The sequence below is a fragment of the Elephantulus edwardii genome, unplaced genomic scaffold (genome assembly GCF_000299155.1).
Source record: "Elephantulus edwardii isolate Elephantulus edwardi_28Jun2011 unplaced genomic scaffold, EleEdw1.0 scaffold00314, whole genome shotgun sequence".
Lineage (NCBI taxonomy): Eukaryota > Metazoa > Chordata > Mammalia > Macroscelidea > Macroscelididae > Elephantulus > Elephantulus edwardii.
In genome coordinates this window covers 927,052-947,193 of record NW_006400064.1, presented here as the reverse complement: position 1 = coordinate 947,193, position 20,142 = coordinate 927,052, and the positions used below count along the sequence as shown (strand labels likewise).

At 39.1% G+C, this 20,142-nt stretch overlaps 1 protein-coding gene and 1 pseudogene across 1 annotated transcript in view; both read right to left on the bottom strand.

The window, feature by feature from the left end:
- GID4 (GID complex subunit 4) overlaps positions 1–20,142 on the bottom strand; it is a 77,817-nt gene that overhangs the window by 9,959 nt on the left and 47,716 nt on the right. The window contains exons 4-5 of the mRNA XM_006901183.1: positions 12,948–13,049; positions 9,500–9,630 (exon numbers count right to left, since the gene is read on the bottom strand). Of these exons, the coding sequence (XP_006901245.1) occupies positions 9,500–9,630; positions 12,948–13,049 (233 nt within the window). The remainder of the gene's footprint in view (positions 1–9,499; positions 9,631–12,947; positions 13,050–20,142) is intronic.
- On the bottom strand, positions 15,879–16,406 carry LOC102852608 (annotated as a pseudogene).

Below are 20,142 nucleotides of genomic sequence, written 5' to 3'. Positions count from 1 at the left end.
GAGAAGGGTGCAACAATGAATGAATGGAATTCCAAAATCTCTGTAGATGTTCATTGAAATGAAAAATAAACAAACTAAATTAAATTAAAAAAAAATTAAAGCCAGATATTCAGGAATCTGAACACTTCTGGATGGAACTACCAACTCCTCTTAGTCCATATTGATAGGCTTGCTAGCAAACAAGCATTGAAACATTTGGTGTCAATGATTGTGATTGAGCTGAATTAGTGTATATAATCAGTTGGAAGAAATTAAACTGTCTAAGCTGTTGCAAAAAAAATGCAGCTATATTCAAACATTGAAAGCAAGTGTGGCATCCGCTTTCGAAATAGCTTGCCTCTGGAAAACCTATGAACCTGGACAAATGATGAAAGTTATATAAGTTTCAGGTCTTTCCTTCATATGGTTGCTATGAGTCACCTACAACTCGACGGCACTTAACAACAACAACATATTCAAACAAAAATGTAAACTTAGTAGGATTTTGAAGCTCTGTCTCATATACTTTGGGCAGGTGGCGAGGAGGGACCAGTCCTTGGAGATGGACATATATATTTGGAAGGGTGGAGGGACAGCACTGGAGAGGAAGATTCCATATGAGATGGATTGATATAATTACGGGGATAAGCGCAGTAGGTGTGTCGGAGTCAATGAGACAGGCTCAGCACAGGGTAGGCAGGCTTCAGAGCTGTTGTACATAAGGTCACTATGAATCTCAGGTAATTCTACAGCACATAGTAACAAGAGGAAACTGACCAATTCAACAAAGGGATCAAGCCCAAGATAACTTAGAAAAGCCAGTCAAATTCCTCTACAGTAACAAAGAGAACTCTGAAAAGAAAGTAAGGTAAAAAATACCATTTACAAAAGCCATTCAAAAGAGTAACTATTTAATAATAAACTTAACCAGAGATGTAAAAGACCCATATAGAGAAAAGTATAAAACAAGAAATTCAAAGAGAGCTACATAAATGGAAAAATATACCATACTCAAGCACTGGAAGACTTTGTAAACTTAACAGTATTACCAAAAAGAATCTACAAATACGATGCAATGCTTATCCAGAAACTGATCATTTCTCAAATGTTGTTGTTGTTGTTATGTGCCGTTGAGTAGTTTGCAACTCATAGCGACCCTATGTACAACAGCCCTAAGCCCTGCTCTATCCTGTGCCAATCGCATTGCCTCTGACACACCCATCCCAATTACCCCAGTCACTGAATCAATCCACCTCATAGAGGGTCTTCCCCTCCTGCGCTGTCCCTCTACCCTACCAAGCATGATGTCCCTCTCCAAGGACCTGTCTCTCCTTACATGTCCAAAGTATGTCAGATGAAGCCCCAGAATCCTTGCCTCCAAGGAGCAGCCTGGTTTAACCCTCTCCAGGATGAATCTGTTTGTTTTCTTGGCAGTCCATGGTATTTCTCAAATAGATGGAAAAAAATTGTTGGAAAAAGTAATCATGAAATTCATATGGAAAAACAATACTGGATAAGCAAAGTGATACTGAAGAAGGGGAGAAATGTAGGCCTCAAAATTCCTGATCTCAAAACATACAGAACCATAATAATAAAAATAGCTTGGTGCCAATCTAAGGCATGCAATAGAATTGAGAATCCAGAAATAAATCCATCCACCTATGGACAACTCATCTCTGGCAAGAGTTGAAATCCATTATGTGGGGGAAAGCCTCTTTAACAAATTGTGCTGGCAAAACTGGGTAACTATTTTAAAAAATCCTAAAATTATAGGAAAAAAACAAACTCAAGACAGTTCAAGGATCTTAGCATAAAACCAGAAACTGTAAAGATCATTAAAGAAAACATTGGGGCAAACGTTGTTGTGTAGTCGTGAGTCAGAACCAACCCACAGGTGACCCTCTGGTGGGTTTTCAGAGGCAGTTAACTGCACAGGACATGACTGTCCATCCTTCTACCGTGGAGCAACTGGTGAATTTAAACTGCGTTTCACCAGGATTGCAACATAGTTCCTTGCCACTAGGTCACCATTACTCCCTAGGGCAAATTTAGGAGTCCTAATCTATGGCATGCCAACCTCTGGCACAGGACAGAGCAGCGTTTAGGGCTCTTGTACAAAGGGTAACTATGAGTCGCAAGTGATTTGATGGCACATAACAACAACAATCATCTATAGTGTAAAGAGACTATCAACTGTATTTGTTATGTGCTACTGAATTGAGTACAACTCTTAGGGATGCTCTGAACAAGAGATCTGAACTCGGCCCTAATCTAGTGCCATTCTCATAATAATCTGACATACTTCAGCACACTGCTACAGTCACTGGGCCAATCCATCATCTCACTTAGAGTCTTCCTCTCTTTTGCTGACCTCAAGCACAATGTTCCTCTTTCCAAGGAACAGACTCTCCTAGCAACATGCTCAAAGTATGTGAGAGGAAGCTTCTCCTTTCTTTGAAGGGCTACTATGGATACACTTTTTCCAAGATACATCTGTTCTTTTGGCAGTTCATGGGATACTTAATACTCCTCTCCAATACCACAACCCAAAGGTATTGATTCTTCTATTATCCTTATTCACTGTCCAGCTCTCCGATACATAACAAGTGATTGGGAAAACCATGGCCTGAATCAGGACCATCTTTAGTCTTTAAACTGACATCACTGCTCCTTAGTACTTTGGAGAGCTGCCTGACTGGAGACTTTTCCAATGTGTCCTGATTTCCTGACCACTAATACCAAGGGTGTTGATTGTAGATCCAAGTAAGACAAAATTGTTGACAATTTTAATCTTTCTTCCATCTATCATGATGTTGCTTACTGGACCAGTGGTGAGAATTTTTGTTGTCTTGATTTTGAGATGTCATCCATATTGAAGGCTGTAGTCTTTGATCTTCTGCAGCAAGCATTTCAGGTCTTACTTTTAGCATACAAAGTTGTGTCACCTGCATAATGATGTTGTTGATGAGTCTTACTATGATCTTGATGCCACATTTTTCTTGAGAGAGTCCATATTCTTGAATGATTTGTTTGATGTTGCTGTTTATTGCCGTTGAATCAAGCACGACTCATAGCGACTGTATAAACAAAAGACCTGAAGCCTTTTTTATGTTTTTATTCATTTTAATGAAAGTTTACAGAGACTTAGGGTTTCCATTCATTCATTATTGCACTTTTCTCCCTGCGCCCCCCCTTCACTCTTCTTCTTGAAAAGTAAAAGAAAGACTCTGTCATTGTTATGCAATCCCTCACTCCACTCCAAGTGCACTCCAATGTGCAGCCTTCATTCTGGACTCCTGTCATGACAATAATACCCAATCATATATACCTTTTAAACAGTTCTCTCCCTCATCTGTTTCAATGCAGTATACATCATTCATCTCCTCCTTATCTGTCTTCCTTTAACCCCGGTGTCAGTCCTGTTTTACAACAGCAGCCCTATGCAATATTTGTCCTTCTGTGATTGAGATATTTCATTCAGTATAATGTCCTCCTGGGTCACCCATTTTGTGTAATATTTCATGAGTTTCTTGTTTTTCAATGCTGCATATTATTCCATTATGTGAATGTACCAGAGCTTCTCTATCCATTCATTTGTTGATGGGCACTTGGGTTGTTTTTAGCTCTTTGCTATTGAAAATAAAACCACAATAAACATGTATATATCTGCTTGGCTGGTGGGTGTGGTTTCTTTAGGGTAAATTCCCAGTAGTGGAACTGCTGGGTCAAATGGTATTTCTATTTCCAACTTTTTGAGAAAGCGCCATACAGTCTTCCATAATGGTTGCACCATTTTACACTCCCACCAACAATGTGTAAGGATTCCAGTTTCTCTGCAACCTCACCAGCATTTCATTTTTGCTGTTCTGTTAAATTTTGCTATTCTTACTGGGATGAGATGATATCTCCTAGTTGTTTTGCTGAAGCCTTTTGATAATTATTGTCGTTTCTCCAACTTCATCGAGTTTCCAGAGGCATGTGGTTTAGGAACTGGATGCCACTCCTGCTTCCAAACCCGTCTTAAACTGGAAACTCCACCAAACACTGTCCACCATGGGCAGCTACTGTGGCATCTGATCTCCAGTGGCACAAGGTTCAGCATCACAGCAAATCCAGTTTACCTCAGTGCAGGAAATTGACAACTTCGAAGAATGTTAAAATAACACTAAACCCATGGGCCCAACCAACTTTTAAATACAAGGGCTCTCCATATATACATATGAACAAAAGGCCTGAAGCCTTTCTATAACTATCATTATTTCTTCAAGTTCATAGACCTTCCAGAGGCATGTGGTTTAGAAAGTGGATGCCACCCCTGCTTCCAAACTTGAAACACTCTTAAAACAATCTGGGAGTTCCACCAAACACTGCCCACGATGGGCAGCCAATATGGTGTTTGGCACACCTATGGCACAGTTGTTCCATTACAGCATTTGAGACCCAAATGGCACAAGATTCAGTGTTAAAGCAAACCCAGATTACCTCATCATACTAAACTGATCAGAGTGCTGCATGACTTAGAAGAATATTCCTCCAAAATGTAGTAACAAGGGATTAAAATATAATCCCTTAGGCCCAACTTTTAAATATTAGGGCCCCCAAGGAGGTCTTGTTGATTGTAAACAAGAGGCTTAAAAAATCTACACAAATACTCAACTAAAACAAGAGCACCATCTTACAGACTCCAGCCACTTCATCCAACTCCAAAATGGAGATAAGAGCTTTGGCATTATATGTTGTTGTTAAGTGCCATCTAGTACCAAGTCTATAAAAAAAAGAACTATTGTCCTTCTTCTAAGTTCAAAGAGTTTCCACAAGCGTGTTTAGGAAGTGGATGCCACTCCTGCTTTCAAGCCTGTCTTAACCAGTGAGCTCTACCAAACATTGTCAACCAGGTGTAAACATTATGGCAAACCACTGGGTAACATAGAAATCCAAAGTTACCTCAATATAGAGAAAGGACAGAACAGTGCTATACCACTTAGGAGAAACTTCATTTCAAAGTCAATTAAAATAAAATGGATTTTCAAAGACCCCAAGCCTGCACCCTGGCCAACCAAATGCTCCAGAGACAGTCCCCAGCCAGCACAGAGGAAAACACCCAAAAAACCCCAAACAACAGCTTACCCTTCCACGGGCACATGAGCTTAGCATATATATTAAATAGAGAGGGAGAAAGGATATAGCCCTGACACATACCTTTTTCTTTTTTAATTTTTTTATATTGGCTTGTATATTTTTATTACTTTAAAATAAAAAAAATATTGGTTTGCATAACTTTCTTGATTTTAAAGCTATACCTAGACCAAGAAGCTGTTGTTTAAATAGGGAAAGGGAATAAATACTGCATGATTTATCCACTGTAAGTGATGCACAATCAACAAGCTGGATGAACGGTACCTTTGAAAAAATTAAATCATTATGTACATCAAATGTTTCTCTACAAGAGTGATCAGAACCTACAGACTCAGGCAAATATTTGTCACTGGGCTCATTTAACAAGGAACTCATCTCTAAAATTTATAGAAAACGTCAATACCTCAACAAGAAAGACACACCACCTTAAAAAAATGGGCAAAAGACATGAAAACGACATTTCACCAAAGAAGACATTCAAACATTAAACAAACACATGCCAAAATAGTCAAGATCACTAGCTATTAGAAAGATGCAAATTAAAACAATGTACATAACACTTCAACAACACCAATGTTCAATAAGACAGCAAACGAAAGTGATGGGAATGCTCTTCATGGTGTGGAGATATTAAAATTCTTATACACCGCCAGTAGAAATAGAAAATGGTGCAACCACTATGGAAAGCAGCTTGGTGCCTCCTTAGTAAGTTAGGACTAGAAATTCCCTTTGATTATAATCCAGCTATATTGACATAACTTAAAGCTATTGAAATACTTTCAGGAGAAATAAAAGCTGTAACACAAACTGACACATTCACACCCATGTTTGAGTTACTTAGCATTATTTACAATAGCAAAGAGTTAGAAATAACTCACACGTCCATCAATGGATCAATGGCTAAAGAAACTTACAGACAATGGTATATTATACGTCACTAAAAATTATCAAGAATTTATGAATTATTGCATAACATGGATGAATTTAGAGCAAATTTTAAGGACTAATAGTCACAAAAGCACAATTAAATTATCAGACTACTAACGTAAAAAGGTAAAGAAAGGTTTAGGCATACAGAATTAATCTTGGAGCAGTAACAGGGATAAGAAGGGAATGAAACTTAACCGACAGCATAGTTGGGTGAAGAGAAAGGCAATGTGTAATTAGGTTTGACTAAACATTGTAATTAATTACCTCAATAAATTTTAACTAATGTTATAAACAAAATATGTACGAATTATGGAATAAAAACCATGATTTGCTCTCTCTTGTTCCCCTTTTTGGCTGACAGCATGCTCTAATGTCTGGTTTCATCCCTGTCTTTTCAGGGGGCCTTAACCCTCCTCCCTCTTCTTTTTCACAGCCTTACACTAGCCATGCCTCTGTCTTATTGCCTTAGTACACCTTTTTAACTTGTGCTAAAATTAAAAAAAGAAAATCATTATTTGTAAACATTCACACTTAAAAAAAATAGTAAAAAGAAAATAGATTAGGTCTGTAAGCTAGGCAACGTGTAGAAATAGAGAACAATTGATAAATTTTTGGAATGATGAAAATGTAAAATTGATGGTAGTGATGGCTATACAAGTCTGTAAGTATACTTTAAAAGATCTAATTTAAAAAAAAAAGATCTAATTTTTTAAAAATAATTTTTTATTTTTACAGAGGTTTTGGATTTCCATTCATTCATTGCCGCAATTTTCTCCCTTCCCACCAGCTCACTTCCCCCTCTGAAGAGAGGAAAAAAAATTCCTTTATTAGTATACAATTCCCACATCCCTTCCCCCCACCCCCCACCCCGAGTACACTTCTCTATGCAAACTTAATTGTGGATTCCTGTGCTAACCATAATACTCAATCATATATCACTTATAATCTGTTCTTTCCCTCATCTGTTTCAATACAATATACATAATTTATCCAGTTTTTTTCTGTCATATCCCCACCCTGATGTCAGACCCATTCTACAACAGTGGCACCATGCAGTATTTGTCTCTTTGTGACTGAGATATTTCACTCAGCATAATGTCCTCCAGGGTCACCCACGTTGAATAATATTGCACGAGTTCCTTGTTTTTCAATGCTGCGTAGTATTCCATTGTGTGGATGGATATACCACAGCTTCTCTATCCATTCGTTTGTTGATGGGCCCTTAGGCTGCTTCCAACTCTTTGCTATTGTAAACAAAGCTGCAATAAACATGGGTGTGCATATATCTGCTTGGATGGCAGACATGGTCTCTCTGGGGTATATTCCCAGTAATGGGATTGCTGGGTCAAATGGTATGTCTATTTGCAATTTTTTGAGAAAGCTCCACACCGCCTTCCATAATGGTTGCACCATCTTATATTCCCACCAACAGTGAATAAGAGTTCCAGTTTCTCCACATCCTCGCTAACATTTGTTGCTTGCTGTTCTGTTATATTTTGCTATTCTTACTGGGGTGAGATGATATCTCATAGTTGTTTTGAAAAAGATCTAATTTTATACTTCAAATGACATTATTTAACTGACATTATTCAAATGACATTATTACAACCAATAGTTTAAAATAAAATTACAACAGATAGTTTTAATAAAAGTTTTAAAAACTAATTTGAAAGCAGATTAATTACTGAAAAGTCTAATTGTAGTGCCCAGATATAATTTTGCTGCCAATAAACAGAGCAAGAGTCATTTCAGGGAGGATCACCAAAGTGTGAAAGATTTGAAAGGACTGTCCTCAGAGGGCAATCAGGCATTATATGACATGGCCCCTACACTAGAGAGTGGCGGCTCCCGAGGAGGACAGACTGGCCGCCCCCTTCCACAGACTTCTAAGCCATCAGACTGAGTCCTGGCCAAATGAGACAAACTTCTGAAGACCAAGACCACAAAAAGTGAAAAAGAATGTGAAGAGGACAATTCATTCTGTCCACAATCAGATCTGAAATTTTAGTTATAGCTCTAACTTTAGAGAAAGAAATATAAAACCACCAAGACTAAAACACTGAGGCCAGTATCACTGACCATGCTGACCAGGATCACAAGAGGTTTAGTAGACCACACACTAGTCTGCTTGAGATGAGACTATGAGACAGCCTTCAAATTTCATCTGGAGCCGCTCATGTTTTATGATCACATTTAAGCTACATAAAGTTAGTCACTGCTGTTAAATCATGATTTATAGTGACCCTATAGGACACTTGGGAAGGTGGAGGGATGGTGCAAGAGGGGAAGATGCTCTAGGAGGTGGATTGATTCAGTGACTGGGGTAATCGGGATGGGTGTGTCAGAGGCAGTGTGATTGGCACAGGATAGAGCAGGGTTTAGGGCTATTGTATAGGGTCGCTATGAGTTGCAAGGGACTCAACAGGCACACAACAACAACAACAACATAGGCTAAAGCAGCACTGCCCCACAATAAATCTGCCACTGTAAATCTTCATGAAAACAGATTTCTCTATTGTTCTCCCTCAGAGCAACTAGTGAATTCAAGCTTTGGAGCACTGAGTTAGCAGCTCAACACTTCACTCATAATTCACCAGGCCTGCTTAAAGTCACATAGATGATAGGCTTATTTAACTTGTGAGGAATTCTATTCCTCAAAACAACCAACTATAAGAGAACAAAAGGGCAGGATTTGCCTAAATAAAGTTAGCAAGGTAGGAAGGGGCAGGAAAAGTGGGACAAGGAAACAAAGAAACCAAGACATTAATGGGGAGAGTGATGGGGTAGGACTGCAACAAATGTGAAGGAACACTCTAAGGAGAATTTTGGAACGGAACGCATCTGCTCTGTAATTTTTTACTTAAACTTCAACATTTAAAACAAACAATAATTAACACTGCCAAAAAGACAGTCTTTATTGTAAATATACAGAGTAAATATATTCTGGTGGTAAAGAGTTGAGTTGTAATCCTGAAGGCATGTGGTTCAAATCCACCAGCTGCTCTGAATAAGAAAGATGGGCAATTTCCTCCCATGTGATTAAAATGCCTCTGAAAACTCACTGGAGTGTCAGCTCTGACTCAACAATAAACAACAGGATAATGAATTAGGAGTGTCTGACTTAAGCTGTTACATGCTAGAAAGTGCTGGAAAGGTTAGGAGGTTAGACACTGTGCAAGAATGCTGAGCCATCTGTTTGTGAAAGGACAGAAATGAGTACATAATGCAGCAATTCTACTCTGTACAGTGGTCACCATGTGGGAACAGACTCCATGGCAGCTGCCTCCTCGTTCTCTTCTTACCCACAACTTCTAAACTATTGCTTCCATTTGCTCTGTGTGCTTTGCAATAACTTTTAAATTAAGCACAAATCTATGCAGAGGATTTTCTTTTGGGTTTCCTGAGCTGGGCAAGAGCTGGGGATCAGCTAGCCATCGCCTACGAGGTCTCTTACCATTCTGAACTCCTATGGTAGTAGTAGCCCTCAATGGAGGCTGCCGACTTCTGGAAGCAGATGTAGTAGAACCCGGCAAAGGAAGCACCGCTGATATCCTTGATGGTATGATCAGGGACCAAGAACTGCTCCTGCACATAGATGGGGAGAAGAATTAACATGCAGGTGGTCTTAAACACAGTGACCACTTAGGAGAAAACATTAAACTATGGATTAACTCATTTTACTGAGTAACAGTCAGGGCTTCAAAATGGTTCAAAAGGTCCAACTCCAGGGCTGTGCAAGCATCACACAGCAGACAACTCTGCTGCAGAATACACTTCTCAGCAATAGTGGCTGACTGCTGAAGTTTGAATGTTGATTCCCAAAAGTCCTACCATCTGAAAAATTCTTTCTCCTGAAAGTTTCAGGGAGCCTGATAAAGGGTACTTAGTTAGTAGGAGGATTGTGGAAAACAAACATTCAAAGTGGCCTTGTCTGATGCAATCCTGAGAAGGACACACCATCTACTTCCTACAGGGACTGAAATATCATGGGGCATGTGAGGAGATTACTAGGCAGTGTTTACACAGCCTGTGTTTACAACCACAATTGTGGAACCATCCTGAACTCGTGTGAGGCCCAGGTGACAGTGAGCTTCTGGGCTTCAACATGGCTCTGAATAGCATTTCTGTGCAATGAGAGTGTTCCATGCACCAAACTGTCTTGAATTCACTGTGATCAGCAATTAAGAGAAAGTAATGATGATCTAAACATCTAACTATTAAACAAAACCTTTCAGAGATACTGGATACCTGGGAAAAGCAAATTTATACTCCACTGCAGGAACTGCCATAAAGTTTCCGTCTTCTACAGATTAGTGAGTCACTTCTATTCATCTGTGGATCATTCTTAGGACAAATTTATCACCAACAATCCCCGGATTCCCCCTCAAAAGGCTCCACTACACCCACAGAAATAAGACCCCCACCAAGATTAGAGCCTTGCCCTAAGCTGCACTATCTTCACAATCTCTGTTGTCATCAAGACCACTGCTGTCAATCCATCTTGTTGGGGTCTTCCTCTCTTCCGCTGATACACTTCTTTTCCAAGCATGATATCCTCCAAGGACTGGCACCTCCTGATAACAAGTTGAAAATATATGAGACAAAGTCTCGCCATCCCTGCCTTTAAGGAGCACTCTTTCAAGACAAGTTTGTTCTTTTAGCAGTCAATGGGATAGTCAGTACTCTTCATGATCACAATTCAAAGGCTTCAATCAATTCTTCTTTGGTGTTCTTTACTCACTGTCCAAACATTCATGTGCATAGAAAGCAACTGAAAATACCATGACTAGGATCAGGGGCTTAGCCTTTTAACTGTTATCTTTCCCCTAAGGAACTTTAAAGAGGTCTTTTTTTTTTTTTCCATTAAATTTTATTAGTTTTAATGAACATTTACAGAGATTTTGGGTTTTCACTCATTCATTGTGCACTGTTTTCTCCACCCTCATCCCCAGTTCGTTCTTCTCTCCCCCCCCCATGTCTGTTTTAATTGTGCAATTGCCACAGTGCTTGTCAAAGCCAGTTCTGATTAATCTCCTTTGTCAGTGTGTCCCTTGCCATTCCCTATCACTCCTCCCTGAGAGAGACTTCACCCTGATTCATAAGGAAAAGGGGTAGCTACTTCCTGCTGAAAAGGGACGCTGTGGGTTTCAGGGTGAATGTCTTCTCTCACTACTCTAAAGGGCCCCCTTGGCAGTAGGAAACACATAGACTATTATGGAGATTGATTTTGGAATTTAGATGCACTGTTATCAATTGTGCTTAGCTGTACATGTTCATATCCTTGAAGATGTATCATGGAAGTGTTTCAGCTTAGAAGATACAAATTTAACTAACAAGTTAAAAGTGCATGAGTCAAAAATTGAAAAGCAATAATATTCTGAGTAGAGGTTCTAATAGTGGCACAAATCAAGTTACAGAGGTAAGGTGGTTCCATTGCCATCCTACTCTAACTTAATTCTTTTTTTTTTTAATTTAAATTTGTTATTAATTTCAGTGAAAATTTACAGAGGCTTTGGATTTCCATTCATTCATTGTTGTAGATTTGTCCCCTCCCAAGGCTCCCCCCCAAGAGATATTACCCTCTTGGAAAAGTAAAAGAAAAGATTCTTTCATTATTTTGCAAACCCTCCCCCAGGTCCACTCCACCATGTAGCCATCGCTCTAGACTCCTGTCATGACAGAAATACCTAGTCACATATCTCTTTTAAACAGTTTTCTCCCTCCTCTGTTTCAGTGCAGTATACATTATTGAACCCATCTTACTCAGTCTCTCCCCAACTCCAAGGACAGTCCCATTCTACAACAGTGGCACCATGCAATATTTATCCCTTTGTGACTGGGACATTTCACTCAGCATAATGTTCTCCAGAGTCAACCATTTTGAGTAATATTGCATGAGTTCCTTGTTTTTTAATGCAGCATAGTATTCCATTGTGCGAATATATCACAGCTTCTCTAGCCATTCGTTTGTTGATGGGGAAAGAGGTCTTTGATAGCAGATTTTCCCAATATAACATGTCTTCTGATGTCTTCATTGTTGCTACCATGGGTATTGATTGTACAATGTAATCAGACACATCAATCTTTTCTCCATCTTGCACGATGTTGTCTATTGGTTGAGCAATGAAGAGGATTTTTGTTTACTTGATGTTGAAATATAATTTATATTGAAGGCTGTAGCTTTTGAAATTCTTCAGTAAGATGTTCTTCCCAAAAGAAGGTGAGCCCAGATGGCTACTGAAGGAACAATGACCTCCACCCCACTTCCATTATTAACTATACAAAACCATGACTAGAAACAACCACTCTAAAAAGCTAGTAAGATTTCAAGATAAAGTATTTCCCACAAATTGAGGGCCAGAGTTTACATGTGATCACAAAGCTCATTAGTGGCTTTGTAATTCTGTCATCTATGGCTGTAACAAGGTTAAGTTCCATGTCATAAAGCAGGAAGCACAAATGAGTTATCATTCAATAGCTAGTCTACTGAGGGCAGTCAGATGGAGTTCTTTGAGGGTTGGTCAATGGAACACGAAAATTTCATTCCATGCCCATCATTATCTGACTAGAAGGAGGGCAGATACAGGGAAGAAGAGTAGTGTGTACAGATGCTGAAAATTATGCACAATACTAAATGTGTTCAAGGCAGTCTGTCTTTCCCCTAATACATGGAGTAGTTGGAAGGACACAATTTGCAGGTTAAAAGGAATTCCTAGGTTGGACAAAAAAGGTCCAAGGTGACCATCATCAGGGCAAGATCTATCTATTATTCAAATAGTTTAATCACAAGAAACTGCTTATGTTTTCAAACTGTGTGTGCTTTACATATTCATTTAAGATAGTGCCACAAAGTACTACTTGCATTGTGTCAAGAAGCCTATGGACAGAAGGCATGGCCTTACCTTCCACCTCATGAAGACATAATCTCCATTCTTCAGCTCTTCATAATCAAAGTCATCAGAATTAAATGATTTTGCATACTGATAAAAAGCCAGAAACTTGCCCTAAAAACAAAAAATGAATACAATAACAGATCAATGGAGGGAGAGGTTGGTTCTTAGGAGGTTCTGATGCCTAGTTCAAATGCAGAATGGTGGTGGATGGAACTTTAGACCCTGAAGTCCAGCTGACAGGAAACAGAACCTTACTTTTATCTACATATACACCTTCCAAAGACAACATTAGGGAGAAAGCCAAAAGACAGAGAGACAGGTGTCAAAAGTATAGGGTCCCTTCAAATCTTGGATCACTTTATCAACAAGAAATAAAAGTCACAAAAACTATGACATCTTAGAGAGTGAATCAATAGTAGCAATGATATAAACAATCTACCAAGAGCCTATATGGTCTGTCACAGAGGGGAAAGGGATTAGCAAATGTTGGGGTTCAGACAAAAATCTCATGGTTTGGGGCTCATTAAGTAGAATCAGAAAACAGAAAATCCATTCTTAAACTGCTCGGGTGTTTTTAAGAGTAAAAATAGGATGTATCAGGGTAGTGGAATAAGGGATGGGGTTCTTTCTGGAGATTTCATTTAAGCTCTTTGGTCTTTTCTTTTGGACAATAAAGGTTTTATAATAATAAAAAATTAAAAACAATTTAAATGGCACAGTAGGCAAGCATTAAATACAACGTGGTTGTTATGCATTATTGAGATAGTATACTGAAGATGTCATATGTACATAAGTGACATACTTAAGTTATAAAACTGCATCTTGTTGTTATAGAACTACTGCTGAGTTGGAACCAATTCACAGCTGACCCTCTAGTGGGTTTTCAGAGACCATGAATAGCACAGAAGGAGACTACCTATCTTTTTCCTGCAGGGCAGCTGCTAGACTTGAATGGTTTGTCCTGTGGTTTGCAATGCAGTTATTTATAACTAGGCCACCTTTCTGTACCTTCTAAGGCCATTTTAAAAAAGTGTGTGTGTGTGGGTAGGGAGTTCAGATGGTGTATTTATGTGTGTATAGAGTTCTAGTGGTGTACATTTGGGGGAGTATGGAGTTCAGGTGGTGTATGTGTATTCGTATGGTATGGAGTTAATGGTGTACGTGCGCACGCAAGGGAGCATATGTGTGTCGAGTATGGAGTTTTAGTGGTATATGTGTGTAGGGTATGGAGTTCAGGTGGTATACATGTGTGTGTTATGGAGTGGATGATGTACTTGTGTGTGGTGGGTATAGAGTTCAGGTGGTATACGTGTCTGTGTGTGTGAGTAGGGAGTTCTGGTGGTGTACGTGTGTGTGTGTGGGTATGGAGTCAGGTTGGTGTACGTGGCGGGGGCATGTACTTGATGGGGGGTGTATGTGTTATAGAGTTCTATTGGTGTGTATGTGTGTGTGTGGTATGGAGTTAATGGTATATGTGTGTGTGTAAGGTAGAGTTCAGGTAGGGTGTGAGTGTATGAATTTCTGATGGTGTACGTGTGTGCATGGAGTTCTTGGTGTACGTGTGTGTGGAGGGTATAGAGTTCAGGTGGTTTACGAGTGTATGCAGTATGGAGTTGACAATATATGTGTGTGTGTGCAGGCCATGGAGTTTTAGTGGTGTTATGTGTGTTTGAGGTTATGGAGCTCTGGTAGTGTACGTGTATGTATGGAGTTCAGGAGGTGTATGGAGTTCTGGTGGTATACGTGGGTGTGTGATATGGAGTTGATGGTGTACGTCTGTGTGTGAGGTATGAAAGTTTGGGGGTATACATGGATTTGTGTAGGGGGAGTATGGAGCTCTGCTTTTACTCTGTAGGAGGTTATACTTCTAACCAAAAAGGGTTCTGCTGCAGCATTTTGGGGAAAATGTGGGCAATCTCCTCTTGTGAGATTTAAAGCCTCTGAAAACCTACTGGAAGGTCAGCAATGAGTTTGTTACAAGTCAATAATAAAGAACTAAAGGCAAATTAGTTGTCCCCTTTAGTTAGCTATTCATGAGTAGTTTGGTGCCTCAAGTCGAAAACCTTACCTTCTCCTTCCCCATCTTCTCGTTCTTGGATTTCTTTGAGCTCATTATCAGTCACTGTATCATATATCTCCTTAGGGTAATCCTCCCCTTTGCTGTCCTTTCTCAATATGAATTCTTTTTTTTTTTAAGCTATGGATTGTTTTATTTTAGACTGACTTTAAATATGGAATAACCACCTTTAATATTATTTTCTAAAAACCAATTAAAAATGTGTACTGTTCTTTGGGTGTTATTATAGGGAGGTCTGATGGTCTAGATGGAAGGAGTTGTGCTGCAAATCCAAAGGTTGGAATCCTCTACATGCTGTGAGGATAAGAGGTGGGCAGTCTCCTCCCATGTGATTGGCAGCCTCTGAAAACAGTGAGTCGGTTCTGACTCTACCACAATGCATTTATTATGCAGTTAAAAAAAGGATTTTCTAGATTTTTATGTAATCTTTCTTTACTTAGAAAAATTCTTTTTCTGTTACGTTTACCTTTCTCTAGCAATAAAGGTCTTAAAAGTTAGGAAATTTCTTACTTTCATTAACCATCTAAATTGAAAAGCAAAATTCTGAATGTTAGAAGAAGGATGCCGAATATTGCTTAAATCACATTACCAATTTAAAAGTTGATCCAAGGACAAAAAAACCCCAAAAAACAACAACCCCGTTTAGTCATGCAGACATATACATACAATCATATGCCTAAACCAAATAAAAATGAAAAAGCATCCAGTAATCTTAAACAGAGCTCCATCTTAAATCAGCAGTGTCCTAGAATAAAGAGAGAGCTTTAAACATTCAGACATTTACATAAATTGCTAAAAATGTAGAAACAAATACAACAAGGATATGGAGAATACACATAAGAAAAGTAATTTCATTATTTTCTTCATTTTGATAATAAGGCTTTCTTGGTTTCAGGGGGAAAGATTTTGACTTCAAAAGTAATAAAGTATCTGAGCAGAGAATTTATGTCCTTGAGTTCAAGATGGTATTCTTGAGCTATTTTCTCGGCAGTCCATGTATCTGGATCAAGTTTATAATTACTGAGAAGTGTCAATGCTTCTACAACTGAAATTTTGCCTTTGGGAATGTCTGTAATATTCATCATATTAAAGTGATGGCCTTTTGGCAATCTGAACTCCTTCATCTCATGCCGTGTTCCACCACCTTTTGCCTGCATAGAAGACACAGGATCTTTGGAATCAACATAAACATCTTTTAGTAAGGACAGCAGCCTGTCATCTTTTCTAGTAATTTCTCCCCTGATTTCTGGATGGCGACTCATTTCTTCTCGCAGTAGGTTCTTAGTAGAGGGGTGCTTGGGGGCGAGGGACGGCTTCATCCTGCTGATTTCCCACTCTGCCCTGTTCTCGAGATTGAAGTTCCTCATTGCTCTGGACACAGCCGCCCCCATCTCCTCACAGCATGATGCTCCCAGGTTCACGCCTCACGTGTGTAGAAAGGTCACTCCTCAATATGAATTCTTTTCCCAAAGACTGGCCCATCCTAACAGGGAAGTACTAAATAGGATAATTATATATACATACTGCCATTTTTAATACAAAATACACAACACTCATCTCTCAGTTTGTTATGCTGTGATGGTTTGTACTTTGTTGTGGTATTAGAAGTTATTCCACTGGAATTCCCACAAACCAATAAGGTTAATCATAGTGGACAGGCTTCAGCAGAGCTTCTAGACTAAGAAATTGAACCAGTCATTCATTTTCTAACTAACAGGCCCTCAAAAAGCCCATGAATAATGACAGAACACTGTTGGCTAGAAGTCCCTCAAGGTGGAAGGCAAATAAATGCAACTGGCTATGCTGCTTCCTCAAAGCAAGAGTCTACCTAAACTACAAGGACAGGTAAAGTTTTCATGCAGTGAAAGATCTTCATTTCCTGATGTGGCAAAACTCACAATGAGGAGAAACTGCTGCAAACATTTATTAAAAATTAGAACCTGGCAAAACAACTATGACATATCATCTCACCCCAATAACAATAGCAAAATTCAACAGAGCAGCAAACAACAAATGTTGGCGAGGCTGTGGAGAAACTAGGCCCTTATTCACTGTTGGTGGGAGTATAAAATGGTACAACCACTATGGAAGGCAGTATGGTGCTTTCTCAAAAAGTTGCAAATAGAAATACCACTTGACCCAGTAATTCCACTACTTGGAATATACCCTAAAGAAACTATAACTGCCACCCAAGCAGATATATGCACACCCACGTTTACTGCGGCTTTGTTCAGAATAGCAAAGAGTGGGATACAACTCAAGTGCCCATCAACAAACAAATGAATAGAAAAGCTGTGGTTTAGTCACACATTGGAATATTATGCAGCACTGAAAAAGAACTCATGAAATATTATACAAAATGCGTGACCATAGAGGACATTATGCTGAGTGAAATATCTCAGTCACAAAAAGACAAATACTGCATAGTGCTACTGTTATAAAACAGAACTGACATGAGGGTTGGGGGAAAACTAAGAGGGGATAAATAATGTACACAGCATTGAAATAGACAAAGGAGAGAACTGTATAAAAGAAATATATTATTAGGAATTGTTGGCATGGCAAGAGTCCAGAATAAGAGATGCACAGTGAAGTAAACTGAGGGGTGTGTGTGTGTGTATAACAATTAAAGAATTTTTTTTTCCAAAGGAAAAAAAACCAAACACGAATGGGGGGGAGCAGGGAGGAAAATGTTCAACAATGAATGAATGGAAATCCAAGTTCTCTACAAACTTTCATGAAAATTTCAATTAAAAAAATTGGAACATGCAAACAACAAATGCTGAAGAGGTTGTGAAGAGACCATTTTAAATTAATTAATTAATTAATTTATTTATTGAGACTGGAGCTCTTACTTCTGGTGGGAATATAAAATGGTACAGCCACTAAGGAAGCAGTGTAATGCTTTCTTAAAAAGTTGGAAATAGAAATACCATTTAACTCAGAAATTCCAATACTGGGAATATACCCTAAAGAAACCACAGCCTTGACTCGGACAGATGTATGCACAACTACATTTACTGCTGCATTGTTCATAATAGCAAAGAGACAGAAGCAACCTGAGTGCCCATCAACAAATGAAAGGATTAAAAAACTATGGTACATTCAAGTATTATATAGCACTGAAAAACACTGAATTCGTAAAACATTATTCAACATGGAGGATCCTGGAGGACATTATGCTGAGCAAAATATCTCAGTCACAAAAAGACAAATACTTTTTAACACTGCTGTTATAAAACACGACAGACATGGAGAGGATTGGGGAGAAAATGGGAAAAGAATGGACAGATAATGAACACTGCATTAAATCAGATGAGGGGAAGAACTGTCTGAAAGGAATATATGATTAGGCATTATATGTATGAGAACAATCAGGAACAACAGGTACATTGCAGAGAGGGCTATGATGGGGAAGAAAATGTGCAACAATGGAAAAATGAAAATAAAATTTTTTTATGTTAAAAGATAAAAATTGGAACGTGGAATGTATGAAGTATTACCCTAGGAAAACTAGAAAGTGTCAAAAGGACAACATCCTAGGCATTTGTAAGCTGAGGTGGACCAGTTCTGGGCATTCTGAATCAGACAACGACATGCTCTATTATGCTGAGAATGACAAAGAGAACAGTGCTGCATTCATGGTAAAAAAGAATTCTTTTACTATCTTTCCTGACATTATGCAGATGACACAAACCTGCTTACTCAAACTGAGGAGGACCTGAAGCACTTGCTGCAGAAGGTCAAGGACTAGAGCCTTCAATATGGACTGAAGCTCAACATCAAGAAAACAAAGATTTTCACCATCGGGCCGATTGGCAGCATCATGATAGATGGTGAAGAGATTGAGATTGTTAACAGCGTTAGTTTGCTTCGCTCCACAATCAACATTCTTGGTACCAGAAGGCAGGAAATTTAAAGACAAATTGCATTGGGAAAGTCTGCTGTCAGAGACCTCTCCAAAGTACTGAAGAGCAACAATATCAGTCTGGAGACTAAGGTGCGCCTGATACAGGCCATCCTCTTTGCAATTACTTGCTATGCAACAGAAAGCTGGACAATGACTAGGAATGACAGAAGAATTGATGCCTTTGAGCTGTGGAGCTAAAGAAGAGTACTGAATATACCATGGACTGTTAGGAGAACAAACAGGTTTGAGAGGGTAAGACAAGGCCTCTCCTTGGAGGCAAGGATTCTGAAGCTTCATCTGACATTCGGTGGAAATGTTGCAAGGTGGGATCAGTCCTCGGAGATGAGAAGTCAGGCTTGGGAGGGTAGAGGGATAGTGCAAGAGAGGAAGACCCTCGATGAGACAGACTGATTCACCAACTGGGGTAATGGAGATAGGTGTATCAGAGACAGTAAGATTGGCACAGGACAGAGCAGGACTTAGGGCTCTTGTATGAGTCACAGGTGACTTGAATGCACACCACCCCTACCAGCACCACAACAAACACCTGACACTGAAGTACAATGCTTTGAGTGACAGAATACTATCCATTTGAGAAAGATTAATAAAACTACTAAAGCCAAAGATGAAAAAATTGAGGATTTCTGCTAAATTCTGCAGTGTGACATTGATCCAATCCACAATCAACATGCATTAATATTAAGTAGTGACTGGAGGCTGGAGATTGTATGACAGACTTTGTATAATTAGGATTTATTCACTGTAAATATATTGTTAAAAAAACCTATGCAAGCTTACTGAACATAATGAACCTCACCTGAAGGACGACACAGCAATCAAATGAACTTATGTTTTGTGCAAAAATCTGATGGAGTAGCTCAATACAGCAGCCAAAAAAAGGGCAGGTAATAAGAGAGATGCAAATCAAAACCACAATGAGATATCATCCCACCCGAGTAGCAGTGGAAAAGTTTAGCAGGGAAGCAAGTAATAAATATTAGAGAGGATGTGGAGAGGTGTGAACTATCATACACTGTTGGTGGGATTGTAAAATGGTACAAATTGTCTGGAAGGCAATTTGGTGTTTACTCGAAAAGTGGAACAAAGAAATTCCCTATGACCCCGTTATTGCACTATATGGAATATACCCCAAGGTCATGAGAACTAAGACACAAATGGAGATCTGTACACCAATGGTCACAGCAGTGTTTTTTTTT